The following is a 13316-nucleotide window of genomic DNA, read 5'->3' on the forward strand; positions in this document are numbered from 1 at the left end:
ATATAAGTATGTCAATGATTTATCATGTGGTAATTCAAAGGAGAAGAATAGCCTATATTCTAAGTTACCAAGTTGGATTCCTTAAAAGAGATGCCCATATTTGTCTTGATGAAGGTACCTCTGAAATCTGACGGCTGGTAGGAAAGAAGCAAGAAGAAGAGCCTTGATGGATGAGTCGATGAGTTAGTTGAATATTTGGAAGAATACAGTGGAGGCTTGGGGCCCAGCAAAAAGAATAACTCTTTTGATTTAATTCCAGCAGCTTTGTGGGCTATGATATCTAGCCCAGAAACAGATATGTTTCTGTTGTAGGGCCGCCTGGGTGGCTCAGTTTTGGTTGAGCGTCCAACTTCGGCTCAGGTCATGATCTCACAGTTCATGACTTTGAGCCAGGTGTCTGGCTCCGTGCTGACAACTCAGAGCCTGGAGCTGCTTGGGATTATGTGTCTCCCTCTCTCTCTGCCCCTCCCTTGTTCACACTCTGTCTCTCTCAAAAATAAACAAACATTAAAAAGAATTAAAAATGCCTCTGTTGTAGAAAATGGCAGCTGGGGCCACATGCTTTCCATCGGCCTACCAGCACTGAAATACCAGTGAGCTTTGAGCCTTGCTCCTTCCTTGTAGTGTATGTAACCACATTTCAAGGTAGCTCTGAAATAACTGAAGGCCAGTGGAGGGATGGAGCACAGAGCCTGCTGTCCTGTGATTAACCGGTGGGAATACATATCTCACTGTTCTATCATGATCAGGTTGTATACTTAAAAAAGTCCCAAACTCCAGTGCCTGGATCTGGTTTCCCTAAGAAAGGATGCTTCCAGTTTTTGCTGAAAGGGATATATTTTTGGAATGAAATGGCAACTATGGCATACCAAAAATAATGATGGTGAAAATAACAATACCAGCAATAACAACTAAAATTAATTGAGCATTTACTATTCGACAGACGCTGAGCTGAGCACTGGTAAGTTCATCTGATAGAATTCTCACAATTCTGCAATGTAGGTGCTATTATTGTTATTATTATTCTCATTTTCTAAAGAAAGAGAGAACATCGAGACACCGTTAAGACTAAATTATGTACGTAAGGGATTCACAGCTAACAGGTGGCAAAACAGTGATTCAGAACCTGACCGTGTCTCAAAAGCCCATGAGCATCAGCTTCCCAGAGTTAAAAACTGCGTTGTCACCTCTCAACATCATCTTTCCTATTTGACCTTCCCCATAGGCTGGCCTAACCACCAATAACAGTGCTTTTGAAAAAGTTTTCTAATGGTATGCTGACTTCCCCCATGTCCCCTTCAGTCTGTCTCTTTGCAAAGAAGATCAACGACTGAGTCTAGAGTTGAGAAATGCTGACAACATCAGCAGCCCCAGGAGCTCACAGAGAGTAACTAACTGGAAAGTCATTAACTGATGCAGTAACTATTTTCTGTCCCCGAGGGAAAGTCAGGGCCTGGGAGCGTGACTCGCAGGCCTTCCTCAGAGAGACCAGCACGGTGAAATATAATGTGGTCCAATATACCTGTCAGACAATAGGGTCACTGGAGACAGGCATAGGTGCCTGCTTCACATGATACTCCACATTCATGTTCGTTTATTAGAGTGAAAGCAGCAAAGGGTTAATTAAAAGCAATATCTCTTGTCTCTATTAGAAGACCTTTCCTCCCTTGCCAATATAGGACTGTTTATACTCTCAGTTCATTTTTCCTGTCCTCAAGATATTTTATTGCCTGCTAAACTAAGTTTTCTCTAAATTGCTGGAGAAGAGAAACACCCCAAACTGCTTATTCCATCAAAACCAGCTCCTGTATTATATTGAACAAAATGAAATTCGGTAATCCAGGGCACCAAAGTTGATAATATGAGAGAAGGGTGCTTGATAAGATTTTTAAAAATCCTCTGGAGTCACAGTTGGTCATTACTTAACCTGTCAATCTAATGTAGTCGGTAGGGTGCCTTCCGCTCCCCTTCCGGATAATTGCATTGGGTTATATTGTCTCAGTTACTAGCATATGAACACTTAGAGGAAGGTGAATGTGACCAACTTGCTTCACTTAGCAAGTACTAGAGTATTGCTAGTATAAAAAGATGTCTATGTGCTGGTCATGATGACGTGCGGTAAATTTGTCTCTGTATCATGGCACAGCCGTCTGGCCCCAGAATTACACAGCTTCTTGACAGCCCTATTCCCTAGCATGTCCTAGAAGTTTGAGTAGTGGTACCTGATTCTAACAGCACTCCCGGGGACAGGAGTCTGCTAGGGCTTTCTCCTCATGAGGTAACGCAAAGCACAATCGGGTGGCCTGGACTGACATCCTGATTCGGCCACTTTGTCATGTGACCCTATGCAACAATTCAATTTTCTTGAACCTCACTTTTCCAACCAATAAAATGAAAACAGGGAATCTTTTTTCCTTTCCACCTCACTCGGCTGTTATATAGATCAAATAAGAAAAACTGTAGGAAAATGCTTCAAGGAATAGATATGCCCTATAAAAATACATTGAAGTAGCTAAGAATTTTGAGTGGTGTGTGTGTGTGTGTGTGTGTGTGTGTGTGTGTGTGTGTGTCAGAGAGAGAGACACAGACAGAGTTAGAGGTAGAGACAGAGATAGAAGGCGTGAGTGAGATTGTTAGGGGAACACAAGTAGAGATAGGCTGGTCTGAAGAACTTAGACTTATCATTTTGTTATGATTTTCATGCTTTCTCCTCACTTTAGAGACTGGTAACTGGTCAACAATCATGGTTCAATTTTTAGTTTCTACTTTTAATACCTCCTGGGAAAACCATCGTAAGTTTTCATTAGTCTACCACGTAATTCCTGCTCAAAAAGGAACTCATTTAGCTCCGAATGTTTATCTAAGCCATGGGAAACTTGGCTTAATTCCCTAGGTATCTGTAGTGTCATCAATTTTATCCAAATATTTAATCTAAATTCTATGTGCTGTCATTTCAGGACATTATGTCTGGTTTTCTCCTCATCAGTTAATCTATATAATAGCACTCTCTGGCTCATTCCATGCTTTCATATTTCTGTGGACAGTTACCACCCCAAATGCCTTCATTTTATTTCTGAGCCAGTTCTCTTTTTCTTGTCTCAAAGGCCATCATTTGGAAATATTTATCACTTTTAGTTGGTCTCCTATGAAATCTGAAACACTTTTTATCCACTCGTTTAAATTCAAGATCACGGCCCTTGCTAGTCCTTGCTCCATGAATCAAGGGAAAGGGCTCTTGTCCAAACTGCCTTGCCATTTTCTTATCACAGCCTGTACCCACTTGGCACGCCTAAAACAACACAAGGTGAGCAGGGAGGGAAAGCACCTTCCTGGGATGAAGTGGCTCTTACCACAAAAACTTCACAGCAGATGCAAAGGCCACTGTTCTTGGTAAAGGCGTGAGTAATGTCCAAGAGGGCAGGCCTTGTCATGGGCCCCCCTGTTAAGACAATGCACTGGGGCCTGGAAACGGAGAACAGAAAATGTGAGAACTGGCCATTTCAAGATGCCTGTGAGCCAGAACAACCCCAGTGGAAATGGCAGGAACAGAGAGTTTGGCAAAATGGGATGGCCTCTCCCCTGAATATTTTTTGGGTTTCTCATCAGAATTCTTGTATCATTCTACCTGTTCATCTTGCCATCTTTGTATTCTTGGTTCATTAGTGATGGCAAAATGTGACGTCCAAAAAAGGTGGTCTTGGGTTCCGCGTTTCCCTTCCTCTGTTTTTTGCACTCTCCATGGGCACCCTCCACTGGGACCCCAGGATACACCTTCCATGGGCACCCCCCCCCCTTGCACTGGGACCCCAGGATGCACTAGGATATACTACCCCCAGGTAGGATGTACTACCCTATCCTAAATCTCCAATATAACCTGTTACTCTCCAGCTAGCATGCTGCTTTTCATGCTGCTTTCCCTCATCTTCTTTGCAAAACTCATTTTTTTTAGGTTGCATTCAAAATAAGATACAACTAATGAAGAGTTTAAAATGTTACTTTGGGGCACCTGGGTTGCTCAGTTCGTTAGGTGTCCGACCGGCTCAGGTCATAACCTCACAGCTTGTGAGTTCAAGCCCCACGTCAGGCTCTGTGCTGACAGCTCAGAGCCTAGAGCCTGCTTCAGACTCTGTGTCTCCCCCTCTCTTTGTCCCTCCCCACTCACACTCTATCTCTCTCAAAAATAAACAAACATTAAAAAAATAAAAATAAATAAATAAAATAAAATGTTACTTTTCCTAAGAAAATTCAATAAGTCCCAAAGCCTTAAGCTGCATGAAGACAGCACCAATGATTAAGGTTTTGGGGATTTGGGAATATCTCTATGAAATCACACCCTTAGATCACCTCTCTATTTCTGTGCATGGAAGGTGACGCCCAGCATTATGAAGGTTTGTAGTTGGGAGTGGGCATAGCTCAGGGTGGAAGAGAAGAAATACTCGCTCACAGCGGTGCTGTCGTGAAAATGAGGCAGTTTTGTACAACTGCCTATTCCTAGAATATACCCCTAGTGTGTATCACTACTCTAAGTGCACTGGTCTCCCATAAAGGAAACCCACTTCTAATGTAGAGCGACACCAGAACGCCTGCGAAGTTAATTTTACCTGAAATTTTTCACATGGTCTTCCACGGTCGTTAATTCCAGGGCATTGTCTAATGCACTCACATAAGAAAGAGCCTGTGTGGAGGAGCCCCAGTTCACATCTGCGGACAATGGAAGAATTTGGCATTAAAAGTACTGACCTTCCCTCTGTATAAGCTGTTGACTTCTATGATTTTCCTTGGGTATACTATCAGTAAGGAGTGCCCAAATTAGAGAAAACACTGTAGTATTTTCTAGAGAGAGCATTGTGTCCTTTTATGCACACTTTATGAATTCTTAGAAGTGAGATCTCTCTTTCCAGCTAAATCAGACTTTAAAGATTCGGCCCCAGAAACTTTGCTTGGTAAGAGAGGCTATGTGATAACCACAATGCAAGTGGATAGACTTGGAATAATGGTTAGCCCCTGAGTAAATTCAAAAGGTCTTCACAAATTCTTGAACTGAAAGGAAAAGAGGCATTTTTGTAAGCACAGATCGTGTGCAGCAATCTTCATCGTTTGAATAGTAAAGCTAACAGCTCAGGGATTCTTCTTTTTGGGTATCCATAAAGAGAGTTTAGCAAGCGTTTTAAGCATTTTAGTTTTATCTTTTAGGACCTAATCTTCGTAATAAGGGCGGTAAGCACTACCATCTCCTACCATTTTAAAAAAATAATAAATTAAATATTAGATGGGACCTCTAAACTTTTAAGAGGTAGCCCTGATTGGGAGTGTAGGTTCACTCCAGATGGCGGGACAGAGTCATCTCCCTAGTCCTGCTTGGAAAAGGCAGGGAGATGGTGGGGAATAATTCTCTAGAGAGAAAAAAAGATTAATATTGACTTAGTATTGGTTATGCACCACGTGTTTAGCAAACATAAGGTTACTTTGTTCTTATAAAAATCCTACTAGTCAACTGGATATTTGTAAGTAAAAAGTGAACCTTGAACCATTCCTTACAACATGTGAGGAATTAACTCAAACTGGATACTGGACATAGATTTAAGATCTGAAGCATTAAAATTTTTAGAAGTTTGTGACCTTAGATGAGGGAAAGCTATTTTAGATTAGAGGCAAAAAGCCAAATCATAAAAGCAAAAATGATAAACTAGACTTTATAGAAATAAAGAGGGGTGTCTGGGTGGCTTAGTCAGTTAGGTGTCCAACTTTGGCTCAGGTCATGATCTCATAGTTAGCGCATTCGAGCCCTGTGTCAGGGTCTGGGCTGACAGCTCAGAGCCTGGAGCCTGCTTTGGATTCTGTGTCTTTCTCTCTCTCTGCCTCTCCCCTGCTAGTACTCTGCGTCTCAAAAAGAAATAAACATTAAAGAAATTAAAACAAAAAGGTAAGGTGATTTGGTTAAAAGCAGGGAGTGGACTAGACTTTGGAATCAGGCTCCATGCTGACAGCACAGAACCTGCTTCAGATTCTCTATCTCCCCCTCTCTCCCTCTGCCCCTCCCTGGCTTGTGCGCTCTCTCTCAAAAATAAATAAACAAACATTAAAAAAAAAAAAAGAAATTAAGAATGTCTATTCTTCAAAACAAACCGTAAGGAAAGTGGAAAGGCAAGTCGTAGCCCTGTAGAAAATATCTGCAGAACACGTACCGCTAAAGGATTTGCATCTGGAATATATAAAGAACTCTCACAACTGAATATTAAGAAAAGAAAACTTAGATACTCAAAAAAATGGGCACAAGATTTAAAGAGGCATTTGACTGAAGAAGATATACGGATGGCAAATAAGATGTTCAACATCGTTAGTCATTAGGAAAATGCAAAGCAAAGCAAAATGATGGGATTCTACATCTATGAGAATAGTTGTTGTTTGTTTTTTTTTTAAATCAACTGACAATACTAAGTGCTGACAAGGATGTGGAGCAACGAGGACTTTCATCCCTTGCTGGTAGGAATAGAAGATGATACTGCTTCTGTAGAAAACAGTTTGGCAGTTTCTTATGAAACAAATATATATTCACTCTTACTGTCTGATCAGAAATCCCACTCTTAGATATCCCACTCCCAGAGAAATGAAAACAGAGGCCCACATAAAGTCCTGTGTACGCATGTTTGTAAAAGCTTTACACATAATCACCCCAAGCTGGAAACAACCCAAACGTCCATCAGCTGGTGGTTTTTACATTTTTAAAATTTTTAAATCATACAGTTTTAAAAAATTTTTCAGATACAGTCATTCAACGATATACTACTCAACATAAATGAACAATCCACTTACACATGCGATAACGTGCATGAATCTAAAAACATTCTGCTACGTGAGAGGAAACATACACAAAGGCTCATACTGCATGATTCTATGTAATACTCTGAAAAGGCAACCAAAATCAGAACAGTGGTTGCTAGGGGCTGAGTCAGGGAGGAAGAGATCAAGTACATCAGAGTGGGAAGGAACTTGGGGCGATGATGGAAATGTCCTCTGTCTTGATCGTGGTGGTGGTTACAAGACTGTGCAAATTTGTCAAAACCTACAGATTGTGCATCTAAAGGGGATGTATTTTACCATATGTAAGTTATGCCTGATGCATAAAGTAATAAAGAAAAACAGCAAACAAGTCCCTCTGAGGTAGTTACCGGCTCTCTACTTTACTTGTGCAGCACAGGTAGGGGACCTAGGAGGGTGGCTGGGGGCTGTCTGGCTCCCGAGACTGGGCCTCTCTGTACCACACTCTGGTCTCTAGCTTCTCCCAGCTTCAGCCTACCCTACTCGCTGATTCAGAAGTTAACACCCAAAGTTCAGATCTAACTGAATGATCTGTGGCAGCTTCTTGTTGCTCACAGAATCCTTAGCGTGACATTATGTTTCCTATTTATCCGGCCCAGCCTACTCTTCCGCCCCTTCTCCTCTCAGCACCCAAGAACTCCATCTGTGTCACAGGCCTTGAAGCTTCTCCATATGCCATGTCCCTGCATGCCTCCTGACTTCACTCATGCTTTTCCTTCTGCCCAGAATAACCTTCCCTGGCTCTATCTGATTTGTTCATTCAGCAAATATTTATTAAGCGCCTCCGGAGTGTTGGCCCTGGGAATGCAAGCCATGAACCAGAAGAGTCTTCCTGGACAGCTCTAATCGCTCCCTCTCCTTTTCTCAGGAGTTTGCTCATGCCGTCGCACGGTACTTACTATACTGTATTATGGCTAGTTGCTTGTAGACGGGTCAGTGAACTCCTTGAGGACAGGGACTATATCTTATTTATCAGGATTTTTAGAAGTTGATATAGTGGGGTTTGGTATCACATACTCTACTTAAAATGTCAGCTACATCTCTCCTGTCACCTTGACAAACGGTCAGCTCTTTGAACTTCAGTTTCTTCATCTGGAAAATGGCTCTAATGATACCTAACATATAGCATCATTGTGAGGATTTAATGAGTGCATGGTATATATATAGTTAACTATTATGTTATGCTATATTTTTGATATCCAGTCTTCACATTGTACATCTAAGCACATAGGAGGTATTCAAATAACCATTTATGGAATGAATGGTTAGTTAGGGAGTGCTTTCAAAACCCCCTCGTATACAGTCCTTATCTTACCTGGCTTCTTATAAGTCACGTAGATATAGAGAAAGAACTCAATGACATAGGTGATGACAGCTGCCCACCAGTTGATGACAAACATGACTGCACAGCACAAAACAGCTCCAAAAAGAGATACCCACATGTTGTAAATTCCATATGCAGGTCTCCATCCTAAAAAAAAAAAAAAAAAAATCTCAGTGCATAAGAAATACTTTGACACTATTACTTTATACCACTACGTATGATTGGAATGAAGCTTGGGGCGCCTGGGTGGCTCAGTTGGTTGAACGTCTGACTTTGGCTCAGGTTATGATCTCACGGTTCATGGGTTTGGACTCCACGTCAAGCTTTGCACTGACAGTGCAGAGCCTGTTTCAGATTCTGTCTCCCTCTATCTCTGCCCCTCCCCACTTGATCCCTTCTTTTTCTCTCAAAAATAAACTTAAAAAAATTTTTAGATGCAGGCAACAGTTTTTCCTAGCATAAAAATCAGAACATTTAGGTCATGTTCCCAATTCTGTTATTAGTTTTCTGCGACCTTGGGGCCCTGGCCTATGAAAGTATACCAAATAAGAATGCTATAAATACAGAAAATATGTTACTCATGGCCTCTTCATATTTCCAGCAAGCCTCAATTGCTTTCCCAAACTATGAAACCTTAAGCCTCCGGTATCTATGCCATCGGGAGTTAAAAGGAGGCAGGAGATATGAAAAGAGTGGGGCCTAGTGGGGGAGGAGGGGAGAAACTACTTGGTGTCCCCAGAAAGCGGAGGTTAAGACAACGGGCTTGTGTTGTTGCTGTGAAGAAGGTAGAGCTTCATCAAAAGTCAAGCCAGTAACTTCCTGCTAGCTCTGTCTTTACCTCCATTATGTAAAGAGGATAGTGCTTGCCCTTTCAGAAATAATAATCTATGGGGAAAAGGGAGAAGCTTTCCTGTAATGCCTTTTAGAACCTGATGCATTAATGTTTTACATTTTACAGCTAAAATATTTCTCACGGTTCATATATGCATGGGCGTTTCCCATGCTGCTTGCAGTGAAGAAGCTGGGAGACAGTATGGTCAGGCTGAGGAAGTTCTGATTTGAAAGGCATTTGGTCTACGGGTGAAGTACATTTTAAAGGTGGAGTTGCCAAAACACAACAGAGCATTCAAGGTCTTCGGGAGCAATTTCTGAAATGACCACCAGATGGAAATAGCACTTTGAGAACATCACTGGAAATGCTTTTATTTTTCCGAGTCTGGCTGTGTGTGTGCGTGCGGCAGAGGCAGTGTGTGTGTCATTTTGTGGGTTTCTGTATCCATGTGTCTCTTTGTGGTTTTTTTTTTTCCTCTCCCTTGTCCTCTCTTCCTCTTTCACTCCCTCCTTTCCACCCTTTCCCCCTCCCACCTCTGTGATTTCACCTTGCTTTTCAAAGATGACCACAACGTGGCATGGAGGCACACTTTTCTATACTTGTATTCACTGACTAGAACTTTCTGTTCCCTGCTTAAAAGAAGACAAAACAACAGAAACAAAAGTTCCTCAGTTGCCCTCCGGCGCCTAGTGGCTTTGTGTGGGTGAAGGCTCCCCTTCCATCCATATTTTGTCTTATTGGCAGCAGGTTTTCCAAAGGCAGCTTGAGACCACTGCAGGCTCTAATAGAGTGGAAATGTGTTTACATCCCTGATAAAGGCACTCATGGTGAAGAACTTTCTGAAGGTCAAGAGTGACGAGTATCAATTCTGGTGGAAAGGTAGAAGGAATTCTAATAGCCAATGAAAGCAAAGAAGAGGTGAGAGGTGACTAGACTGGGAAGGTTCTTTGGCATGAAATTTTGCACCGCTTTCAACCACAGTCGGAGGAGGGCAGGGACGCCACTGGTTTCAGTGTGAATCTGCATCGACTGTACTCAGCAGGTAATTATGGGAACTACTCATCCTTCTCTTCTGCACCATGGGCAGGAAACAAATTGATAGTAAGGAAGTTTCAAATATATACATTTATTCCACTTCTGTGGTCACTTTCACCCTGGAAATAAATAGTGGTGTTTTTCTACTGCTGAAATAAATGTGGTTTCTCTTGCAATGAATAATTTATTGCCGCAGGAGAAAATTGACTTTACGGTTGGTCAAAAAGGCCATTGCTCAAATGATTCTTTTTCTATTTCAGAAGCCACCCCCCCCCCCAACTCACCAAAATAAAGTGGATTACGCTGCCCACTAGGATATAAGGAAATATATAAACACAGATTGAGCACTTTTCACTGACTTATTTCATCTTATTGAGACAAACTAACTGCCTTCTTAGGCTTATTTTAGTTACGAAAAAGTCAACTTACCCGGAGATTTAGCATAAGAGGCATGGAAGCAGGAGAAATTAATAAGTGCGTATGAGGCCAGGAAAAAGTTGGAGATGATGGGGGCGATGGTGTTCAGTTCCGCTGTGAACGAAGCAGAAGTGAGCATGTACATATGAGTGATGAGACCAGGGGCTGAACAGCTGTCACCGCCTAGAAGCTTGACTTTATTTGGAAATTGAAAACATAGCTAGCATCTGTCAAAGTTTAAGAAGCTAGTGATTTTTCTTTGGGGTTGCATTCATTTAAAAATATATTCTAGCCTGGGTTTCCACAAAGTAAGACACAAGAAAACCTACCAATGAGAAAATAGACAATAGGCAGTAACTCTATCTAGCAAACATTCAAGCGGGCGTGGGTAGAGGGTTCGGGGACTGGGCAGATGACAAGCTCCCCTGTAGGTCTTCCTGATGCTCCAAACCTTACCTTCTTTCTCTGCTGTGGATACAAGCATTATTTCTCTGCTGTGTCACCAAGCTCTGCAGTGTGACAGATTAAATACCAGGGCACCAGCAATGCCCAGCTGGAAATCTCCATCCCCAACTTACTCTTCCTGACTCTCAAAACTCTTGCTAGTCATTTGTAGCCCCCCCCCCCTTTTTTTTTAAACATTTCTAGGGAGTTCTACCTCTGAAGGTTTGCCAGAAAATTTTTACCCTGGTACCTAAACATCCAGTATGATTTAATCCTAGCTGAATTGTTTGCTTATGATATAGGAAATAATTCAGAGACATTGTCATTTATCTATCAACCTCAGTGATGCAAATGCAACTGGCAGTTGGGTGTGATTCTAGACCACAGACGCCAGCAAGGAATAGGCAAAAATGGCGGCTGTGAAGCTTGTGCCATGAAGCTTAAGGATATTATTTAATTTACACAATTTTTAAACACTTAGGCTATTCGAGCACATAAATGTTCTATGGGGCAATGATTTGAGGTCTTATGCTTAAGTTCTATAATGGAAACTATTCTGTAAATAATCGCTTTTTATTTAATCTTTTAAAAATCTAACACACACAGACAGTCATATTTTCCACCTCTTCAATCTTGTAGAAATCTTATCAGAATTCAGGAATTACAGTCACTTCCCGAGTTTATGTGAGGATGAGGAGGCTTTATTGTTTAGGGCCACTGTGCCGAGGAAGGCTCTGCCCTTCTAGGCAGAGTTATCATGGTCTTGCTTTTTTCTTCATTTCCTCTGATATGCTCACCAGCAGAGGTAGCACCTTAGGGAGGAATGAGGAACATGCAGCCCAAAGTTGATGAATGTGCCTCTCCAGGATTATGCAGCTGTTCCTGTGTTGCTTAGGAGAAGAAGCCGAGATTCGAGTCTGGGTACATGGTTCTTAAACCTTAGTGGTCTACAAACCTCCTTAGGAATTGTAAACATGCAGATTCCTTATCCCCAGAGACTCTGATTCCAACTCGGGTTGGGTCTCAAAAATCGGCACATTAACAAACCCCATGTGATCCTGATTCTGATATGGGCAGACATATGGACCATATTTTGTAAATGGCACTTCATTTCTTCTGCTAGCTGCCAAGCCAGGGGTTGTAGAGATAGCTGATAGCTGGGGAAGACTCTGGAATTACACAATATCAGGGAGCTTGGAGGAAGGATTCACTTGCGTTTAGTTGGATGGATTTCCAAAATTCAGATTCAAAGATTCAAAGTCTACCTCAAGTCCTCAAAGGCTCTCTACACACAAGGATTCCTTGGGTTAGACAGACTCCAATGTTCTCAATTGGGACATTAAACATAAAACAGGCAATTTGTTAAGCTGAAAGGAAAACCCTATCAGTAATCCGAAGAATTCCCTGGCTTTCAGGAAGCAAGAGAAAACTACGCACCAATAAGAATGAACGCCATGGCTATAACAAAAGTGAGAATGTATCCTCTCAGGGGTTCATTGTTTTTCCCGTATCCCTTTGCAAAGAACTGCAGGGCTTTGTAGATGTTGTCCTTGCACAGCGCCTAATGGAAAAGAAGAGATTCGTCATTTATATCTATGCACAGTCATCTTCCCTAGGTGATTCAAACAAGAAGATTTGGGGAAAGATGAAGTGGTACACGATATAGGCACAAGTTAACACAGCAGTTTATCATTCTTTATATTATTTGAATCGATCTTGACTATGTGGCAGACAGCATTTGAGCCAGATGCAAACGTTAAACTGTTTCAGAAAATGATGGAAGATGATTGCTGGCGAGAAGGAGTATTTCAGCTTGATCCATGTTCAGTGGAAACAGACAAAGGGAGAGGCATGTGCTCTTGTGCACGTGTCACCTGGAACACTTTGGGTGCGCTGACGAGGGAGGCCAAGGCTGAGGACAGCGTTGCAGAAAAGATGCCAGCAGTGATGAGGGGGCCGAACCCTGACACCATGCTCATGACCTTGAGAAAAGAGGTTCCAGTAAGGAGACTCATGCATCACACGATTAAAAAAGAAAGTCAAAATTTTATTCAAATGCTTCCGCTTCCACTTTCTGTGATTTGGAAACTCCTTTATAAGTTACTTGCTAACCAGAGTGCGCCCCCCCGTTTCATTCTCAAGTTTCTTAATATTTGTTTTTCAAAATGGTCATGGCCATTTTTTGTCATCGTTTATAATAATAAGAAATGCTCACCACAATACATTCAGAAGATACTGGAAAGAATAAAAAAGGAAAGGATTTCAAGGACTTTGAGAACATTACCCCTGTCTTTTGTGGGCATATGTTTCCTTGATGATGGGATATCCTATCCAGCAGAAAGTGGTATTTTAATAAGTTTTGGGGAGGGCTCAGTTGTTTATTGGTCTTCTGAAAAGCTTTAGACTTTCTCGTCCTTCGAGCACATAGAGGCTTTTGAAACCTTT

The 13316-nt window shown here is 41.8% G+C and overlaps 1 protein-coding gene across 3 annotated transcripts in view; it reads right to left on the reverse strand.

Annotated features, from left to right (window-relative positions):
• Window positions 1-13316, reverse strand: part of SLC12A1 (solute carrier family 12 member 1) — a 96855-nt gene that overhangs the window by 37787 nt on the left and 45752 nt on the right. For all 3 annotated transcript variants that reach the window (XM_039218038.1, XM_039218037.1, XM_039218039.1), the window contains exons 11-16: window positions 12746-12853; window positions 12309-12432; window positions 10440-10541; window positions 8135-8290; window positions 4602-4701; window positions 3351-3462 (exon numbers count right to left, since the gene is read on the reverse strand). In XM_039218038.1, the coding sequence (XP_039073969.1) occupies window positions 3351-3462; window positions 4602-4701; window positions 8135-8290; window positions 10440-10541; window positions 12309-12432; window positions 12746-12853 (702 nt within the window). The remainder of the gene's footprint in view (window positions 1-3350; window positions 3463-4601; window positions 4702-8134; window positions 8291-10439; window positions 10542-12308; window positions 12433-12745; window positions 12854-13316) is intronic.

Source organism: Hyaena hyaena, unplaced genomic scaffold (genome assembly GCF_003009895.1).
Source record: "Hyaena hyaena isolate Hyena2069 unplaced genomic scaffold, ASM300989v1 scaffold_730, whole genome shotgun sequence".
NCBI classification, from domain to species: Eukaryota; Metazoa; Chordata; class Mammalia; order Carnivora; family Hyaenidae; genus Hyaena; species Hyaena hyaena.